This window comes from Aethalodelphis obliquidens, unplaced genomic scaffold (genome assembly GCF_003676395.1).
Source record: "Aethalodelphis obliquidens isolate GAN/ISIS:26980383/991018 unplaced genomic scaffold, ASM367639v1 scaffold22, whole genome shotgun sequence".
Taxonomy (NCBI): domain Eukaryota; kingdom Metazoa; phylum Chordata; class Mammalia; order Artiodactyla; family Delphinidae; genus Aethalodelphis; species Aethalodelphis obliquidens.
This window is the reverse complement of record NW_020837966.1, coordinates 7,291,354-7,312,839: the sequence shown is the minus strand read 5'-3', so window position 1 is coordinate 7,312,839 and position 21,486 is coordinate 7,291,354. Positions and strand designations below refer to the sequence as shown.

Here is a 21,486-nt window from a genome sequence, read left to right as displayed (position 1 = left end):
GGGAGGGAGATGCAAGAGGGAGGATATATGGGGATATATGTATACGTATAGCTGATTCACTTTGTTATAAAGCAGAAACTAACACAGCATTGTTAAGCAATTATACTCCAATAAAAATGTAAAAAAATAATAATGTAGGATCCACAATAAAAAATAAATAAAAAATAAAATGGCTTAGAAATGTTAAAAAAAAAAGAAAAAAATCCAGTGTGTGTTTTATATTCACAGCACATTTCAGTTCAGACTAGCTCCATTTCAAGTGCTCAGTAGCCACCTGTGGCTAGTGACTACCATATTGAGCAATGAAATTCTAGGAAACAACTTTGAAGAGTAGCATCATGACCTTGGAGTAGGAAAAGGTTTTATAAACAGGTCTCAAGTTTCAGTAACCATAAAGGAAAAATTGATAAATTGGACTGTATTAAAAGTAGAAACGTATTAAAGGACACTACTTAAGAAAATAAAAAGGCATGCCACGGAGTGGAAGAAGATATTGCCAACACAGGAGGGGCTCCAGAGTATATATGTCTAGAGTATATGAAGAGCAACAAATCAGTAAGAAAAAGGAGGCAATTCAAAAGAAAGCAAAAATGGCCAAGAGACCTGAACAGGCATTTCACAAAAGAGGATATCCAAATAGCCAGTAAACATAGGAAAATGTGCACAAACTCATTAAAAATCAGAGAAATGCAAATTAAAAATGTCCTGTGATCCCACTACACCCCATCACAATGGCTAGAATATACAATACCAAGTATTTTGGTAAGGTTACCAAGGAACTGGAACTCACACCGCTGGTGGGAGTTTAAATTGATACAACTACCTTGAAAAGCTATTTTGGCAGCATCTCTGTAAGCTGAACATACCATAGCCAGTAGAATACATACATATGTGTACTCAAAGACATGCATAAACTGCGGGGACACACTCAGACCCCCCAGAGTTGATAGAAGGGTTATTTTAAAGTGAAAACAGGGCTTCCCTGGTGGCGCAGTGGTTGGGGGTCCACCTGCCGATGCAGGGGGCGCGGGTTCGTGCCCCGGTCCAGGAGGAACTTACGTGCCACAGAGCGGCTGGGCCCGTGGGCCGTGGCCGCTGGGCCTGCGAGTCCGGAGCCTGTGCTCCGCGGCGGGAGAAGCCACAACGGTGAGAGGCCCGCGTACCACAAAAAAAAAAAAAAAAAAAAGTGAAAACATTTGAGCTACAGAGACGAAGAAAGAAATCTTATCTGAACTTCCCTTATCTGACTAAAGCAGAGCCTTCTGAAAATACAGCTGACATTCAGCTGCCATGAAGACAGACTGCCCATTTCCAATAGCATCAAAAAACTTAATAGAACCTTCCATACTTTCCCACTGAAGCCCTAACCTCCCCCGCAAACTTTAAGTTGGTCTATAAACTTACATCTCTGGCTATTCAGTGAGATACTTATTACTGAACAACTCCCATGTACATGTGTAAATGAACTATGTCTTTTCTCCTGCTAATCTGGCTATTGTCAGTTAATTTGCAGGGCTCCCACCACTGGACCCAAGTTGGAAGAGGAAAAAATTTTCAACATAAACACATTCATGGTAGCCTCAGATTGGAAACAGCACAATCTCCTTCAGTAGTAAAAGTCATAAGTAAACCGTGATGTATTCACACAACAGAATAGTATTTACACTCAAAACCATGGATGAGTTTTATAAATGTAATTTTCAGGGAAAGAGGCCAGACAGCTGAGGAATACATATTGTGTGATTTCATTCATACAAAGTTCAAAAACAAGCCTATTAAATGATAGTGTTAGAAGTCACCATCGGAGCTACTTTGGGGGCGCAGCGAGTGTAATGAATAGGAGAAGGAGGGAAAGAACCTTCTATTCTTGGCCCAGGTGGTGCTTATAGTAACTTTCAGATCATACATTGAGCTGTGCATTTATTATTTGTGCACGTTTCTATGTGTATGTTGCACTTTAATAAGATAATTTATTGATAAGAACCATTAGTATAATTCTTAGTCTAATATAGTCAGTTTGCTCTTTCTGGTATTTCAGTGTTTCGGTATCTTCCCGCCTTTTTTACAATTTAGCATGTAAGTTTTCTATAGAACAAGGACCATCTTTAGGTTGAATAGAAGCTGTAACACCATGAATAATGATGATGATGGTAGCTTGGCGACAGGAAAGAATTATTACCCTCCTTGGCAAGCCCAATTTACCCCCTAGAATGGTCCCAGCAACAAAAGAATTCTGATTATTTCCTCCATATGTTTTAAAAATAGCATTTTACCATCATATCTGATCAAAAGTCCGTTTATCACCCACATCAGCCTTCTATCACAATTTTTTTCGTTAATTGAAATGTTACAATTAATACACCCTGCAACTGCTGGGAAATAAATCTAGTCAACTTAAGATCCTGCCAGCTTTCTCCAGTTCTTTATTTTCTTGTGCAACCAACCAACACTAGGGGAAAATTAAACTGTCATTCACCTCACAGAGCCTTGTTTTTTAGCATATCATTGTTTTATTTGACTAGTGAACATAAAGGAATAACCAAACTTTGAAAAGAAAATGGAAATCAGTACACAAATATGGCATCTGATAATCTGACACATGTAATGATGAAAATGATACTCTGTAGTTATTCTTTACAAAAGCCCAGAGAGCTAAATTAGAATAATAAATTAAACCCCACTTACTCTTTCTGCACCATTAAGTCCCAATTATTCCGTAGAAAGGTTTAAATGGTTTTATTTTGTATTCTAATTTCAAGGCAATTTTTCTCTAGTTAAAGTTCTAAAAGGCTGCAAAGTTTTATGCTGTTGATTTGCTGAGGGCTTACTTACAAAGCACTTAACACATAGTTGTCTTATAACTCTCTAAAAGGTGTTATATAAGATTGAGAGTGAATCTTTTTCTGTAATTTCAAATAATAATAACTACTAACACTATTACTATTACTACACCTATCACTATTCACTCCATCTCTGTAGCAGGCACTGAGTGGTGAGAGTTTCCATATGCTATATTATACTTTAATCTCTACCACAACCCGGTGTTGTCAGTCCTATAATTCCAATATTCTGAGTGAGGAGACAGAGGCACAGACTTTAACCCAAATATTGCAAGGCTAAAAGGAAATTTAAGTTCAAATCAACTTTAATTATGTGCTGTGTTGGTACCCCAAATATATATCTAACGTCCAACTCCACCCTGGATTGTCAACATGTTTTCTATTGTGATGATGATAGTCATTGCTGTTGCTACAGTCCCACCCTAGCCATTTGTTCATACAGATATGCAGCATAGGAATATGTTAGTGTTCTATTTGGGGACCAACCAAGCCTTGCTGGGTTTTAGGAAATCAATCCTAGAAGTCGAGGTGGTCAATCTGAAGTCATGGAATTTTTCTCTTTGATTCCCCATTGCCTCCCCATTATTCCTTGTACAGTGCTCTGCACATGAAAATGTCTGTGGATTCTCAGCAATAGGATTTCCTTTGTAAATAGAGTTTAAATGTGAATTTAATTTCTTCATCTGAGAGGCCCAATATGCTAGAAACATCCATCTCTGAGGGATGGCCCCAAATCAGAGATTCTGTGGTTCCCATTCTCCCTGTGCATTTGGAATCGGTCCATATGCAATAGGTTGGAGTTTTTATGAGAACCTAGCATCTTAACCCTGTGCTAGAGCTGTTGTATGAAATACTCACGAAATCTTCTTTTATTTTTAAATTTTTATAGCACTTTTTGCTATCTGAAATCATTCATTTCTGTAGGGGAGGAAAAACTTTTTCCCTCTACCCTCCTAGGTCCTCCTGCAAGTTAGACTGACAAAAGACAAATTCGCAAAACAAAGAGAAAAACAAACAGAAGTTTACTAACATGTGCAGCGTACATACACATGGAAGAACTCAGTGATGAGTAACTCAAAGAAGTGGTTAGAACTTGGGCTTACACAGCATCTTAACCAAAGAACAACAAATTTTGTAGAAAAGTGATAAGACAAAGGAAAGAGACTTTGAGCCTCCAAAGGTGGCAAATTTTGGGAGGATAAATATATGGGGGAAACTAATGGAAGATGAGAGGTAGTTAGTAAGGTTTGTTGTATCGAGTCCTCTGGTGCCATCCCTGGCAAGAGTCTAGAGTTGTCGCCAACGATTAAGAATCATCCTAACCCTTCCTGGAAGAGGTGGGTAGAGCAGAGAGTTTTTCTTTTGTCTGCTTCTTCTCATTGCCTTCAGCTCAAAATAATCGTTAGGTCAAATTGGCATATTTTAGGGTGGTATATATTCTGAACCCCTTCACTTATTTATATATTTATTTATTGTCTGTCTCCACCCCTAAACTATAAGCTCCATGTGAGCAGGGACTGTGGCTTGGTCACCACTCTGTTGTCAACACCTAGAACTGAGGTATAAAGTGGCATAGAAAAAAAAAAAGTGGCATAGAGCAGGCATTCAGATATTTTTTGAATGTCCCCCAATGATAAGAAGATAAAACCTGTTATTTGGAGGGACAGTTGTTTCCCCTGCATCTTCAGTGATGTTTATTTGGAATGAAAAATCCTCATTCTATGTGCCTCCTTCTGCTGTAAAATAATATTTAAGTCTCCCATAGAAATATAGAGGTTTAAAAAAAAAGAAAAAGAAAGAAATATAGAGGTTCTGAAGAACCTCTTGAGAAATAAACCATAGCTTTATACAATTTTGCTCAGCCTTTATTTTTCTGGTGGGAAAATACACTCAATAGATGTCATTCACCAGTGCATGCTTTAGAAGACGTGAGTCAGGACCCTCCTCATAAACCCAACAAAAGCCCAAAAGTGGACTCTGGCCTACCCTGGATCTCAAGCCTGTCCCCATACTGGAAGTGAAGGAAGGCTTATACCCCAAACCACATGAAGTGAGTTGCCCACAGGAAAGAAGAGCTAGGTTCTCAGAAGAGGAAGAAGAAAAGTGTTCAGCCAACCAAAATCAAAGCTACCACAATATGTACTAATGGATAGGCTTTAACTCTTCCAACAGGTCACTTCATACATATTTATTATGTGCCATGTATACTCTTTCTTTTCCACTTCTCTTTAAGAAAAAGTGAATGGGAGTAACATTGAGATTACTTTGAATTATTTTCAGTGTAATTTTTAGGGAAATTACTTACATATCTCCGTAATTAACCTATTTTGGTAACATTACACACAACAAATATCTGGTTGTCACACACTAGTTAGCAGCATTTAGCAGTATTATTAAATTTCAAGCACAAAAAAAGAGAATTTTACCCCCCAAAAGAGTGAGAATTACTGTTTTAACTGATAAAGACTGCATTTCAAAGGTCTGCTACACAAAATATAATCATTATTTTATAGTTATAACTATGGTTTTTTAAGAGCAAGAAACAAACCATTAATAAGCCAATCTAATTAATAAGCATTAGACGTCTTGACATTTAAATTGACTTCATGCAAATAAAATAAGCAAATTGAATTTTCTGATTTACTCAACAGGCACTCTATAGATACATTTTGCATTCACCTCTTAAAAACGTAATAAGAGAAATTTCATCTGTGTCTGGTGTGTCTGTTCCTGCCAAATTCCATAACCAACTTGGATGACACTAAGCTGACACTAAACTCACATCACTTTTTTTGTCTTCATTTTATTATTATGTGATCTTCCCAGGTAGTTGATTTTTTTGTGTCTTAATTGAAGCATTCTGAAGTTACTAGATATTTCTGCTACTTAGATGAAACTTCTGGCATGAAAATATCAAGGGAAAAAATTGAAATATTCATTCCCATGGCCCTCATCATAAAAGAAAGTTTTCACTTTATCCTGACTTGACTTGGAATATTTAGGGAAAATGCTCAGTGTGTAGCCTTAGTTAATGGCACTACAATGTCACACTCCCTGTTTAACATTCAGCTTTGTTAATCAAGAAAGCCAGATTGGCTCTCTGCATGTTGATTAAATTGATTACAGCTGTAGGCCTTGATAGCATTTTTTTTCAAGTGTCTCTAATTAATCAGACAATGCTTGATTAGTTTTTTCTGTTTTGAGGAGATAAGTTGACTTCCTTGAGAATTTTCACCCCAAAAGTATTCCCCTCCAATGAAAGGTAAAGGATAAGTGAGTCACTGCTTAGTTTTCCATGACACTGAGACCTTTTATCTTCCAGCAACTAAAAAAAAAAGAAAAGAGACCCTTTGAAAAGCTGATTAAAACATAATATTAAACTTCTTTTCACACACTCCCATGAATACATCTAGAATGAGAAAAGGCTGTGTGTTCCCGCTGAGCTTTTAACCGGGCCTCCCCTCTATGGTAGAGCATCTTTCATCTTTCCCATTGTAACCATTCTTTGTCAAGATATATCACTGAATTGTCAGACCTGACGTTGCAAATTTCAGTTCAGGAACCATTTTGTTTTAATAATCGGGCTTGTGTATGATGTGTTAAAAATAATAAGCCACCACCTATTTTTTTAGTCATATCTATAGCATTAGATAAGGCAGCTGTTGTTTATGCAAATGAAATCTTGACAATTTCCTGGAACTTTACCAACATTTATAAAGACCCAAAATGTTCTGCTTTCATCGCTGAAGTTGATATTTCCAATGGAGAAGGCTGCTAGGATCAGCTCAGATGGTGTGTGTTGGCATTGAGAAAGGCACCCCATTTTCCTCCCTCCTCCTCCATTGGTTGAGGGACCAGTCAATACTCCTGTTTCCAATAAGCACTTGTCATGTAAAGCACTTTTTTATAGATATTTTTAAGCCATGTTTAAGAAAAGTTTTCTTATAGATGCCATCAAATTGGAAGCTCTTGAAGAGCAAGAATCTGCCTTTTAAAAAGAAAGTAGTTTAAAAAAATATATAACCAGAGTGAGAAAAATTCAACGAGAAAAATAGATCTGAAAAACAGGTCTTACTCTTCCACCCTCAACTTCACATCCCTACTCCCAGGTTAACAGTTTCTTGTGCATCCTTCAGAAACTTTCTACGCACATACAAGAAAACGTGGTTTGTTTATGTATTTTTTCAACATAAGTGGGGTGAGACTCTATACTGTTCTACAACTTGATTTTGGGGTTTTTACTGGATAGATTTTTGGACGTCTTGCTGAATTTGCACATGACGATCAACACATTCTTCATTAACTGCTGGATATTATTTCATTGTTTGGATGTACCATAATTTATTCAGTTAGTTCTCTGCTGACGGGCATTTCAGTGGTTTCCAGCTTTTTGTTACTGTGGACAATGCTGTAGTAAATATCCTTATGCACATATCTTTATGAGCTTGGGCAAGTATGTGTTTACAGTAAGTTTCTAACAATGAGATTACATGGTCAAAGGTAATTTTGATAGATATTACCAAATTGTTCACTAATTTACATTCCTGCAGCCCACACTGAGTATCATCAAACTTTAGAGCTTTTGCCAATTTGCTGTGTGTCAACAATATCTCATTATTTTAATTTGCATTTCTATAATTATATACACAGTCAAATATCTTCCCATATTTGGAGGAGGCAGGACGCATTTATATGTCTTTTCTTCTGACCTGCCTGTTCATATCTTTGGCTACTTTCCTGGGACCATATCTTGTATTTGTTGAGTACCCTCGTATATCTGATACACTGTTGGGCACATGGATACTCAATAACTATTCGAATTTAACTTATGTAATATATGGGACACACAGAAAGAATCTAAAATATAACTTGCTGGAGTGTAAGATCCTTGAGGTATACTGCCATCTCTAGAGACCTTCACTCTCACAGGATGACAAACACAAGATGTATTCTTAGGAGACTGCTGTATATTATAACCTTAATTTGATACAATGGGAGATGAATTTTTTCAAGGGGCAGGTTCTGTGTTCCGCATATGTATTTTCATACACATGTGGACTAAATTTCCAAAATAAAAATCATTATTTCTTGCCTAGATTATACAACAACAAACTCCTAACTGATTTTTGTGGCCCCTCTCTTATTCCCCACCAATCCATTCTCCACACAGATGCCACTTTGATGTTTCTAAAATGCAAATCCAAGATTCTTCTGGCTTAAAATCCTTCAATAGATCCACCGCGCCTTCAGAATAAAGTAGGAACTGCTTAGCTTGCCATATAAGACCGCTGCCTTCTTCAGTAATTGTTAGTATGTCTTCATTCCACACATATATAAACACCCAGTGCCCATCACTTCACACTGCTAGAGGGACCTCAAGCTCTTTACATTTTTCTGCTGTGGTGCATGCTGTTTGTCCCTTTTAGAATATCCTTCTGTCTTTTCTTTATCTTGTGGCCTCATTCTCATCCTTCAGGAGGAATCCTGTCATCACTTTTGCTAAACATAAAAAGCCTTGCCACAACACTTCTCCTAACAGTAAAAGGTCCCCTGGGCTTACCTCTATTTAACAATACTTGCTTCACTCTCTTATAAGTGTTCATCTAACAGTCTGTCTCTAGGAGACTGAATTCCTCAAGGATAGGAATCATTTCTTACTCCTCAGTACACAGCACAAAGTCTGCAACACTGCAGGGGCTCAATAAACATATATTCAATGTAAAATTATAAAGCAGCTAAGCTGACAACAGTGTAGAGAAGCCTTTTTCCGTGTTGTTTCAAGTAGATGGGATATTAGCTGTTCACGTGTTACAGTGGATTTGATGGCTGATGCCTGGATTTGTGCCTCCAGAGTTAAATTATCTGCTGTATCTAATGAGTCGATGTATGTAAAATAATCTCAAGATGGTATGTCATTAATAGTTTCTTAACCTAAGGGAAAATACTGCCAAACAGGAAAATTATTCAGTTCTGCAGACAATGTATAAAGAATATTTAGTAGAGTAAAAGAAGTTAATGATTTTTGTGATTTCTTGTAGCATTGAGCCCTTGGACAGAGCAGTGTCCTCTCTGTTTTACGGGTTTACTTGCAAAGCCATGGGCAAGAGAGGTGATTTCGTAGAGGCCAGAAGAAAGAAAGAATATGATTTTCCTTTTGTATGACTGTTGGCTACGTGTCTCTAAATAAACGTGGATTTATGTGAGATAAAAACACAGTACTTGTTTACATAATGTGTTTCCCAACCTTTGCTGTGGAAGAGACACGATCCTATTCCAGATGTCAGCATAATGTAGACATCCTCTGAGAGTACTTTTATGAAGGGAAAAGAAGAAATGTCTGAGAAGAATAATTCTCATAACATTCTCAACTAGCGGCCTTTTCTGACTCCTCTTATTCCTCCCACTACTCTCAGAGCATGTTCTCCTGACCTCCTCTCTAGCAGGTCTTCCTCAGAGAACTGATCCACGTTCCAGTCTTTTCACTCTCACCTGTATATCTTTCTCTTATAGCTCTGGCCTTCCTACAAGTATCCATTCATTCATTCAACAAACATTTACTGAGTATCTGTGTCAAGCCCAAGGTGAAGAAGACAGACATGATTGCCTGCCTTAGGGAACTTACAGTCTGGGCACAGCTCCTCTTAAGGAGACCCTCTCTCTTTCTAGATTCTGGTCACTGTTCCTCCCTTGTCCCTTAAGGCTGAGGGTGGGGGGATGGCAAAATCCCTAGGATTCTATAATGTCCCGTGTGGTTCTCCTATACCCGTCCTTACCTTTGTAAGAAGCCCTTTCTTAAACCCTCCTCAAATCATCCTAATTTGAGTGTGCCAAGTGTTTTCTGCTGGAACATTGACTGATATTAAACTTGCAGTAGACTTAGAACTCAGGAAAGGCTTCTCTGAAGTAAAATCTGAGCTGAAAGATGGAGAAAGTAAACTAGGTGTCTTAGTCCATTTAGGATGCTATAACTGTATACCATAGACTAGGTGGGTTATGAATAACAGAAATTTATTTCTCACAGTTCTAGAGGCTGAGGTGTCCAAGATCAAAGTCCTGGCAGATTTGGTGTCTTGTGAGAGCCCTCTTCCTGGTTCATAGACCGCTATCGTCTCACTGTGATCTCATATGGGAGAAGAGGCAAGGGAGCTCTCTGGGGTCTCTTTTATAAGGGCACTAATCCCATTCATTAGATCTCCACCCTCATGACCTAAGCACCTCCCAAAGGCCCTGCCTCCAGACACCATCATATCGGGAGTTAGATTTCATCATACGAATTTACAGGGGAGGTGATATAAACATTCAGTCTATAGTATTAGGCCATTATGGGAAAAGAGACTAAGGATGTGGCTCTCCATCTGAAGCCTGGGGGTAGAGTGGCAGTGACAGTGAGGGAAAGGCACAAAACTGTGCTGTAAAGATGGTAAGGATCAGACTATGCAAAGCTTTAAGCCAATGCAGAATTTGGGATTTTGCACTAAGAGCAAATTTTGAAAAGCTCCCTCTGGATTCAAGGGAGTCCAGGTTGGCTGGGAGAAAAACAAGGGAGATATTCTAAAAGCATAGATTAGAATGGTGGCAGATGGGTATGGAGCAATGTCAGCATATTCAAGAGCTAAGACTGGGACCTGGTAATGGATCCTGAATATTTCTAACACATCTTCACACAGAGAAACAACCAAGACCTCAGGCTCTTCATGTGCTAAACCAAACTCCTATAACATCTCCCTAATTTCCCAGTTCATTCATTGGTACCAATACTGTTTTATTCTCAGAACCCAGACTTTAAGCTTCCCCATTCTCTCTTAAGACTGGCTTCTACCATGTGACAGGACATGTGGTCACCAGTGGCATCTGAGTTTCACTTCTTTTGGCTTCCATCTTCATTGTGGGACTATGTTTCTTTTTCAGGTCCAGTTTCAGAAGTTGTAGGGAAGCACAGTGATTGGCCCAGATTAGGTCAGTTGTCTACCCACGGGCCAGTCAGCTGAGGCTCTGGGCTCATGTAGGAACATGATCATTCCCAGAGTCGTGTGGTCAGAGGGAGCTGTTCCAAGGAGAAAGGAGAGGAAGGAGTTCTGGACAGACAGTTCCTTACCTCTCTCCTACTGCATCTTGGAGAGAGATTTGAATTGTTCCTTCAAAGCCCCAGGGGGTAACAGTAGGAGAAACAGGTGAGAATGAAAAGGAAATTTTTTTCCTCAACATGAGGAAAAACTTTCTAATAGTCAAAGCTATTGGAAGATGAAATATGGTCTTTGAAAGTAGTAAGTACACAGTCACTGATGGTAATCAAGTATGGACTAGGTAAACACTTGTTGGGAGTGTTGGAGAAGGCCTTCAGAACCAGAACGCTGAGAATCTGGTTAGAGAGCTCCTGCAGGAAACGAACCAAAAGTAAACAGAAACATCTTAATACTTGCTCCAGTCCATACTAAGACACATGCAAAAGAGTTCCCAACATACTGTTTGTGTTTCCAACTTATTGCTTGAGCTTCCTGCTTCAAATGAGAGACGAATCCTATGAAGAAAAGCTATTGAGAGCTCTTATGTTTAAATTTCAAAAAAATAGAAACATACATTTTCTTAGTTTTTCATCCTAGTAAACATATTTCTGAACCAGCATGCAGTTTTCTGAGGCAGAAAATTAAAAATTTTCTGTCTTGGCTATAAAGAGGCAAGTGTGTGTCCCCAGGTTGACCCCAAATTGTGTGTGTACCAAACACATGATGAGAAAACAATAGCATGTTCCTAGCAGGTAGAGAAAGAGTAAGATAGAGGCAAAATGCAAGAGTGGGTTGCAACAGCAGCATTATTTATTGTCATGGAAACATTCAACTCTGAGTGGCTCTCAGTATTCTGGACTAACAAAGAGACTCAACAGTCATACATTCAGTAAATATTGAGGAAGTGCGTATTCTGTGCCAGGCACTCTGCTAGGTGCTGGGTGGAGTCAAGTGGGGGAGACTTCATTCACTGAACGATCAAACAAATGAGGATGTAATTATGAACTCAAATAAGAGCTCTTAAAGAGAAGATCACAGTTGCTCTATTAGAAGAAGTAACAAAGGAACTCAGCTAGGTTAGAGAGCGAGCGTCCAGGAGGACTTCTCAAGAGTGTGCTGCTTGAGGCAAAATGTGAAGGTTGGGTATGATTTTACCAGGATAAGGGGTGGGTGGGTAGGAGCAGGGGAGGAGAACATGGTCTAGACAAGGGGGCACAGCCTGGGCAAAAGTCCCATGATGGCAGGGAGCATGGCATATTTCCAGGAATCAAGAGAAGCCCAGTGTGGCTGGAGCATGGTGAGTGAGAGGGAGAGCAATGCAAGATGAAGTCGGAAAAACACACAGAGACGAGGCTATGCAGAGCCTCAAAGGCCAAGGTAATAATTCTGGTCTTTCTCCCAAATGCGATAGCTTCCCAGTGATATTAAAGGGTTTGAAAAAGAGGTTGACATAATCAGATTAGCATTTTGGCCATAGTGTGAAGAACAGAGAAGTGAAGCCAGAATGAATGACTCTAAGGGGATCAATTCAGAGCTTTTACTGCAGATAACAGGAGGCAAGGTAGTTGCTTGGACTTTGGTGGTGGATGTAGAGATGGTGAGAAAGGTAAATTCATAAGGCATTTCAGAGGAAAATCGACAGGAATTCTCATAAGAGCCTTGAGAATGTTCCACTTCACAGTTCCTTCCTCTAAGACAGGGGTCATTCCCCTACAGCCTATGGGCCAAATTCTGCCCATTGCAGAATTTCTTTTTTCTTTTGTAAATAAGATTTTATTGGAACACAGCCACGCCACTTGTTTACGTATCGTTTATGTCTGCTTTCACACTACAGCAGCAGAGCTGAGTAGTTGCAGCAGAGACCTGTGGCTTGTACAGCCTAACATGTTTACTGTCTGGGCCTTTACAAAGAACCATGGGTTTTACACTACAAAAACACCTCCGTGATATTCCAAGATGCAGAAGTTCTTAGTTCAGTTTCCAGAAGTGCACGAATGGGCTTCAGATGATCTCCGACCTCCTAAAATTGAAAGAAAATTTGGTATTCTTGGTCATTTTTCTGGGAAAACAGTTTTCACCAGGTTTTAAAAAGAATCTATGAATTCTCCCCGAAGTGAGCTATTTCCTAGTCCTCTCCCCAGTCTGTTCCCTGGCCCTAGAAGATGTTTAAAACCCAGACTGCTTTCAGTGAATAAGAAATTTACACTGGTACCAAATGATAAATATCAATAAGTATCGTATAGAAATTGCTGCAAGTTTCTAAATTCTAATAGAAGATCTCCTGTGTAAGTATTTCGCACTGGGCTAGCTCCTCTAACCCAGCCCTTATGATAGCAGGTAGCTCAGTGCTGTAAATGAGAGCTATGTAATAATTGTTGTCATGTTTTAGATTTCTCAAATAATTACTCACCCAAATAAATATTTAAATGCATACAAGATTGTAGGCAGCTTCCTTACAAGGGAATTCCTTTAGGGAACACACAAATAAGCTGATCAGCCCACAGCAGCCCATGTCATTTTCTGTTAGCTAGAATGCTTCTTCCATCTGACGATGAGCTCTCTGATTCCCTAGGGTCTGACACACAGCAGTTCAGTAAATGATTACTGTATATGTAGACAGATGATCAAGCTAACTGTTGCTCTCATATCATGCATGTATTTGTATATATGTGTGTATGTGTGTATACATATATGATGTATTTATAGGAAGCACGTTAATGAAATAAATGTGTGTAAAATTCTCTTATAAGCAAAATCTTGTTTTTAAATGAAGGAACTGAAACCATAGTCTATCTTAAGTGAGAACATTATCCTCAGTTGTAAAAATATCTGAGTCAGCTCTGATTCAGTTAAAGCTCACTGCCTCCCTTCAAAACTCTAACATGCAAGTTGAATGGAAAGAGCATGGTATTTGCGGGGGGCAGGATTTTAATGTTAGATGAATTTGTCCACTGTGAGGATTCACAAGATGGTATTTATCTTTCATCTACATTATATTTTTTATGTGGTATTTGAAGTGGACCCATTGTCTTGACTCTTAAATAAAACACATCTTCTGCTGACAGAGCTCAGCATGTATACGTGTGCCTGCAAGTCCTTTCTCTTCAGTTCCACGAGGAGGGGCAGGGGTGGGAGGCCTGCCTGGGTCCACGAGAGAAAGGAGGAGGAAGCAGCCCCTGAGCATGCTCGGAGAGCAAGCCTGACTGAACAGGATGCTTCTCCACCAGAGGAGCTGGAGGTTTTCATTACGGGTAGAGAGAAAAGCATTATAGTCAGAGCTGAGGGAACCAAACAAAATAGAGTAACAAGTGCAAACGACAGGGCAAATATGCAAATGGGAGAACGAAGAGCAAGAGCAGGTTCCAGAGCACAGGCAGCCGGGGTGAGAAGCAGGCCAAGGAAGTGGCTCACAGCTGAGCTAGGGCTTGACAAGTGTGAATGAGCCTGATCCCCCGTCCCTAGATGTTTGCGGCCTGGGAAGGCATGGGGGTCAAAACATGGCTTAGCATTAAATATCACATGTAAAAATGTAAACATGTAAGGTACAGGTGCTAGACTACACATTTCTGGCTTATTAACAAGTCACAAAAAAAAACAGATCGCTCTTGAAAAAATGAAATTATTAAATATATATGAAGTAAAATAAAAACAAAACAAGAGAAAGAGGAATGTTATATGTTATCACGTATATGTGGAATCTAAAAAATAATACAAATAAATCTATATACAAAACAGAAACAGACTCACAGACACAGAAAACAAACTTACCAAAGGGGAGAGGTAAGGGGAGAGGGATAAATTAGGAGTATATGTATACAACCTACTATACATAAAATAAACAATAAGGTCTTCCTGTATACCACAGGGAACTGTACGTTCAGTATCTTGTAATAACCTATAATGGAAAACAATCTGAAAATATATATATTATATATATAACTGAATCACTCTGCTGTACACCTGAAACTAACACAATATTATAAATCAAATATATTTCAATAAAAATAAAATAAATTTTAAAAATACTTAAAAACAATGTCACCAGGGTGGGAAAATGTTATAACCTGAAGTGTCTCAAGGTATGGTGTGGTCTGTGGACTCATGATCCCAAAAAGATGGAACAGTTCCAGATGCAAAAAGGTGGGCAGTCTACATATTCTACGCTCCTCTCAGGAGATTCACAGTCTGTTAAAGGCTCTCAAAGGTCTTGCAAGAAAACCTACTGGTTGACTTTGTTTAGCCAAATATTTTCCATATTTTACAGTTAACATGGAAACCCTTTATTTCAAAATATACTTTGTTAATGCTTATTTAATAAAAAGCCAAACAAATGAGTTGTTTTGATTAAAGTTTCTTAATTAAATAAAATCTTCTGAATCTTAACATCATTTTTCAAGAGAATTCTGCAGTCATTTTTTTATATCTTTATTGGAGTATAATTGCTTTACAATGTTGTATTAGTTTCTGATGTACAACAAAGTGAATCAGCTATATGTATACATATATCCCCATATCCCCTCCCTCTTGAGCCTCCCTCCCATCCTCCCTATCCCACCCCTCTAGGTCGTCACAAAGCACCGAGCTTATCTCCCTGTGCTATGCAGCAGCTTCCCACTAGCCATCCATTTTACATTTAGTAGTGTATATATGTCAATGCTCCTCTCTCACTTCGTCCCAGCTTCCCCTTCTCTGCCCCGTGTCCTCAAGTCCGTTCTCTACATCTGCATCTTTATTCCTGCCCTGCCATTAGGTTCATCAGTACCGGTTTTTTAGACAATGGAATATTAGCCATAAAAAAGAACGAAATTGAGTTATTTGTAATGAGGTGGATGGACCTAGAGTCTGTCATACAGAGTGAAATAAGTCAGAAAGAGAAAAACAAATACTGTATGCTAACACACATATATGGAATCTGTAGTCATTTTTACAAGATAAAATTAGATGCACCTTACACCAGAATAAACTCACAACATATACCAGAATAAACTCCAAATGGATCAGAAATCTAAATGTGAAAAATGAAACCATGCAAGTAACTGGAAGAAAAAAAGGGTGAATTTCTATAGAACCTGGTTGTAGGGAGGAACTTCCTAACTCTGATTTGAAATACAGAGGCAGGGACTTCCCCAGTGGCGCAGCGGTTAAGAATCCACCTGCCAATGCAGGGGACACGGGTTCGATCCCTGGTCCGGGAAGATCCCACGTGTCACAGAGCAGCTAAGCCCGTGTGCCACAACTACTGAGCCTGTACTCTAGAGCCTGCAAGCCACAACTACTGAGCCTACGTGCCACAACTGCTGAAGCCCGCACACCTAGAGCCTGTGCTCAGCAAGAAGAAAAGCCACCGCAATAAGAAGCCTGCACAACACAACGAAGAGTAGCCCCCACTCGCCGCAACTGGAGAAAAGCCTGCACACAGCAACAAAGACCCAAAAGTAAATAGATAAATAAATAGATAAATAAATAGATAAGTAAATAGATAAATAAACGCAGATGACAAAATGAGGAAAAGAGACAAAAAAAAAAGACCCAATGGAAGAAGAGCAAAAGACATGAACAGGGCTTCCCTGGTGGCGCAGTGGTTGAGAGTCCGCCTGCCGATGCAGGAGACATAGGTTCGTGCCCCGGTCTGGGAAGATCCCACATGCCGCGGAGCGGCTGGGCCCGTGAGCCATGGCCGCTGAGCCTGCGCGTCCGGAGCCTGTGCTCCGCAACGGGAGAGCACACAACAGTGAGAGGCCCACGTAATGCAAAAAAAAACAAAAAAACAAAAAAAAGACATGAACAGACAGGAAAAAAAAGATATAGATATAAAATACACACATGCATACACATATATACACATATATATTAAATAGCCTTAAACATATGAAGAGTCAACTCTACTCATAATGTTCATGATGAGAAGAAATGCAAATAAATGGAAATCAAAACTACTTTAAGTTATCAGTTATTATCTCTTGGATTGGAAAGCATTAAAAACTTGACAGCATAATACTGTGACATGTCTGTAGAAAAACCAGCACTCTCAGACATTGCTGGTGGGAATGCTGATGGGTACAACCCTTGTGAAAACAATTTGTCAGTATCTAACAAAACCAAGTGTGCATTTACCTTTTATTCCAGGAATCCCACTTCCAAGAATTTATCTTGAAGGTATATCTCCACATATACAAAAATAGATATGCCCAAAGTTATTCATTGTAGCATTAATTGCAATAATCACAAAATATTTAAAACTTGCCCGAACATAGGACAGTGGTGAAATAAATGTATGCCACACTGCGGAGTACTATGAAGCTGTAAAAAAAAAAAAAAATAGAATAAGGAAGCTCTCTATGAACTGGTATGAGTGATTTCCTGGATATATTTTAAGTTGAAAAAACGAAAGTGCAAAAGAGTAATTATAGTGTACTACCTTTTACATTAGAAAGATGAGGAATGAAAAAAACAGACGTGTATCTGTTGAATTTTTGCAAAAAGAAACAGAGACACAAGAACTAATGCAATTAATTACCTCTGGAGGAGTGGGTGGGGATGGTGTTGAAATGATGAGGGGGTGGAAACAGACTGGAAGGGATGAAGGAAATCTAACTCTTACTGAATATGCTTTTCTGTAAAAGTTTGCCTTTTGAACTGTTAATATTTTACCTACTCAAAACTACAAAAGTAATAAAAATCAAGAATGGGGAGAAAAACTTAATGCAAACAGAAGCAAATGATGCTAACTATATTTCAAATTAAGAATATAACCTCACTGAAGAGGTAGGAAAACTAGCCTAAGTAAATTTTGAACATGGTGTTTTAACTAATGAAAAAAAGAACCATAAACAGAGAATCCTAGAGAGTAGGTTTGGGGTGTTTTATTGGTTGTTTTGTTTTGTTTGACACCACTTTTGGCGTGTTCTGTACTTCAGAAAGTAAGTAAATATACTGAGGCTAATGGGAGCCAGGTTCCTCAGTGTCAGAAAGGAAAAAGGAAAGATGAAAATGACTCTGCGGTATTATATTAGTATTAGAAGAAGCAATGTGACCTCATGGTTATAGACCAGGGGCCGACAAACATTTCTGTAAAAGGCCAGATCACAAATATTTAACTCTGTCATCATAGCACAAAAGCTGTCATAGACAATATGTAAAAAGGTGAACGTGGCTGTATTCCAATAAAACTTTATTTATGGACACTGAAATGTGAATTATATATAACTTTCATGTGTCATGAAACATTGCTATTTTAATTGTTTTCAACCATTAAAATATATAAAAACTATTTTTGGTTTGCAGGCCTTACAAAAACAGGCAGTGGGCCAGACTTGGCCCATGGCCATAGTTTACCAACCCTTGATAGAGAGATGATGATAGATAGATGATAGATAGATAGGTAGATAGCAAATGTGATAAAATGTTTAAATTGGAGAATCTAGGTGAAGGATATATAGGAGTTCTTTGTACTCTTGAAACTTTTCTATAAATCTGAAATTACTTTAAAACAAACAAAAATCACAAAAAGAAAAACTCTGTACTTTCCATAGCTACTGCTGACAAGAAAAACATTAACCAAATCATTGGCCTAAGAAGTAATGTCTTGCCTTTTATAACATCTGCTTTTTCCTGCATGTCCATGGACCACGGTAGATGCTACTACTGCCATCGTTTGGAGTTTCTAATTTGTCGCTGGGGTGTCATCATATGATTACATTATTTTTCTCCTGTTCACCTTTGCTCTCCATCTCTCTTGCCGAGTAATGAAGCCACTGGGCTAGTAATTTGTATGTGACCTTGTAATTTTCTATAATGTAGGAATTTTTTGGTCTGCTATAATTAAATGGACTAAGTAAAAGGTGCTTATCAGAAAATGCCCCATTAGCTGTGACAAATCCTTTCTGATGTCCTTAATGTATTATTATGAAATTCAATTACACAGCAAGTTCACCTTGCTTATTTTACAAGCCATAATCTAGTGATAGTTAAGGTGAGCAGTGAGTGAAAGTATCTTAAAATAATACAAATAGGAATTGGATAATTTTTACATTAAGATCCTTTTTATACAAGAAGAGTAAATGGCTTGCAAAGAAAACTTCTATTGTATAGACTTGAAATCATTCTACAATCCTTGGCTGGTTTAATTACAGCAGAATCCACTTCCTACCTTGGTTTATCATTGTGGATACAGCCATACTATGATCTTCACTGATAATGAAGATGATAGTGGTCATAGCTGAAATTTTTTGACAGCAGCTCTGTACCCAGATCCATACCAAACGTTTTTCATCCATTTTTTTCATTTCATCTTAACGACAAAACTCTGGAGTAACTATTATTATCTCCTTTTTATACATAAGGCTTAGTGATGTTATAAGTGACTTGGCTAAGTTCTCACATTTCAGAAACATGGTGCCAGGATTGGCCTGGGGAGCCAGTGCTCTTAGTTACTGGTCGGGACTGTCTCCCATTGTAGATAAAGACAGCAGGAAATGCAGAAATTTAGAGAGAAATTTTTTGGTCATGAGGACATGTTCCTGTTGAGAAGAATAAGGTCAATGACACAGCCTGCTTATATCAATGCAAGAAATATAATTCGCTTTGGAAAATCCTTCACATTCCCCTTCCTGCTCTGTTCCCGTGAAGAAGCTCAATAGCAAGTTTACAGATGAGAAAGGGTTGAAGTAGAACACACAGTGACTCATGCCTTCAGGATGTCACTGACTTATAGCACACCCACCCAGGTATCTGCTAGAGGGAGCAGAGAGACAGGAACAGAATGGAAAGAAGGAAAGTAAAGAGACTGGGAATGAGCTTGGAAGTTGGAGGCAGAGGGACGGGGAATGTAGGAGGTGCTTTCTGAAGTGGCTTTGCCCCCATTCATACTGGGAGAACTGAAGTATTGAGCCACTCAAGGGCCCAAAGGCCCTCACTCTTCCTTCTTTTGTCCTCCCCTGCCCTAAAGCCCCAAGTGAATGCATACCAGCTCCCACCATCATGGCTGGTCCATGACAGCTCCAAGACTAACTTCTCTTTTGAATCACCAAATGGACTCTTGTCATCCATGACATGTAACTTTGTCAGGCTTTCTTATCCAGAGGTCCTAAGGAGCTTTGTCTCTGCTGCATTTCTTCTTAGTTGTTGAAATAATTTTCTTAGGTGAGAGGAGCTGTGCTATAGTTGACGATCAACAGTAATAAACTTTTGAGAGGAACAGTCATCATCATTTAGTTGGTGTATTTATTGAACAGCTAGTTAGTTAAGTAATCAACTACGTATTTACAGATTTATAAAACTGAATATTAATTTCTGGACATCTTATTCTCTGAAATATGAAGAAGGGAAAAATGGTTTTTTGTGGAAGCCCCAGGGAGTTAAAAATCCAAGAGAAAGGTAAAATCTCTATATGGAATTACAAACATGTGGTTCATTTATTTTCTTCTTTTCTTTTTAGGGACTGGTTAAATATGCTGAGCCCACCGATTGTTCCTCCCAGTCAACAGCCAGCAGAGCAGCATCAGGATTCTTCCGGAAACTTGAGTGCTCAAGGTGGGAATATGAAAAACACCAAGCATAAAAAATAAAAATAATTAACTATATATAGAGAAAATCAGTCACTTTGAGATGCCACTTTTTTTTAAAATGCTGATCACTTAGGCTCACACAGCCAAAATGAGGTAATCTGTGCCTCATTTTATAGGATTATAGGTGCTTTGCAACTAAAAGGAATTTAAAAGAGAAATTGTCCTTGTTCTCCTGAAGGTTAATCCATGGGCAAAATATAGTTCAAGGCGTAAGAGTATGGCTTTGGTGTCAAATTGACCTTCATCTGAATTCCAACTCTAGCAATTCCTGCTGTGTGACTTTTATGAATTTCAGTTTTGTAAAATAAGACTAATAATAGATGGTGCCCACCTGCAAGTTTTTCATGAAGATTCAGTGAGGTATACTGTATATGAAATACTTGGGATAGCGCCTACCAAATACCAGTTGTTAGTATTATTATAAAGCAGACCCAATACTCCAGCATCACAGAGATCCATGTTTTCGTTAATACAGAGGTACAGCCGTTTCATTAAAGCAAAGGCTGGCACAGAGCTTTGATGGGTAGTATTAGTAATAGAAAAATTAGAAGGAAGCAGGGATGAAAATTTGCCTGGGGTTCTCTTTGTTGACGAGAGCCACAAAGATGACCATTTAGTTTCTGGCTGTGAGCAGGGAACGTAACTGTCAGGAGTGTGTAGAGGAGGGACATAAAAGAATCTTCGTCAGACACAGAGGGGTTGAGATGGGAAGGGTGAGGGGAACTCTAAAATGCATAGCTGGAGTGACAGACAACCTCAGAGCGGGACTCCCTGAGATAGCTTTACAAGTTGGATTATAAAGATGGAAGCTCTATATCTACGGTTTAAAAAGGGTGGGGGGGGGTGGCTTCCCTGGTTGCGCATGGTTGAGAGTCCGCCTGCCGATGCAGGGGACACGGGTTCGTGCCCCGGTCCAGGAGGATCCCACATGCCGCGGAGCGGCTGGGCCCGTGAGCCATGGCCGCTGAGCCTGCGCGTCTGGAGCCTGTGCTCCACAACGGGAGAAGCCACAACAGTGAAAGGCCCGCGTACCGCAAAAGAAAAAAAAAAGGAACTGAAACCAGTATAAATTACTCC

The 21,486-nt window shown here is 39.0% G+C and overlaps 1 protein-coding gene across 8 annotated transcripts in view; it reads left to right on the top strand.

Moving 5' to 3' along the window:
- The window catches only part of CFAP20DC (CFAP20 domain containing), a 267,535-nt gene that overhangs the window by 233,831 nt on the left and 12,218 nt on the right, over positions 1-21,486 (top strand). For all 8 annotated transcript variants that reach the window (XM_027121274.1, XM_027121269.1, XM_027121267.1 and 5 more), the window contains one exon: positions 20,280-20,374. In XM_027121274.1, coding sequence (XP_026977075.1) covers positions 20,280-20,374 — 95 coding nt within the window. The remainder of the gene's footprint in view (positions 1-20,279; positions 20,375-21,486) is intronic.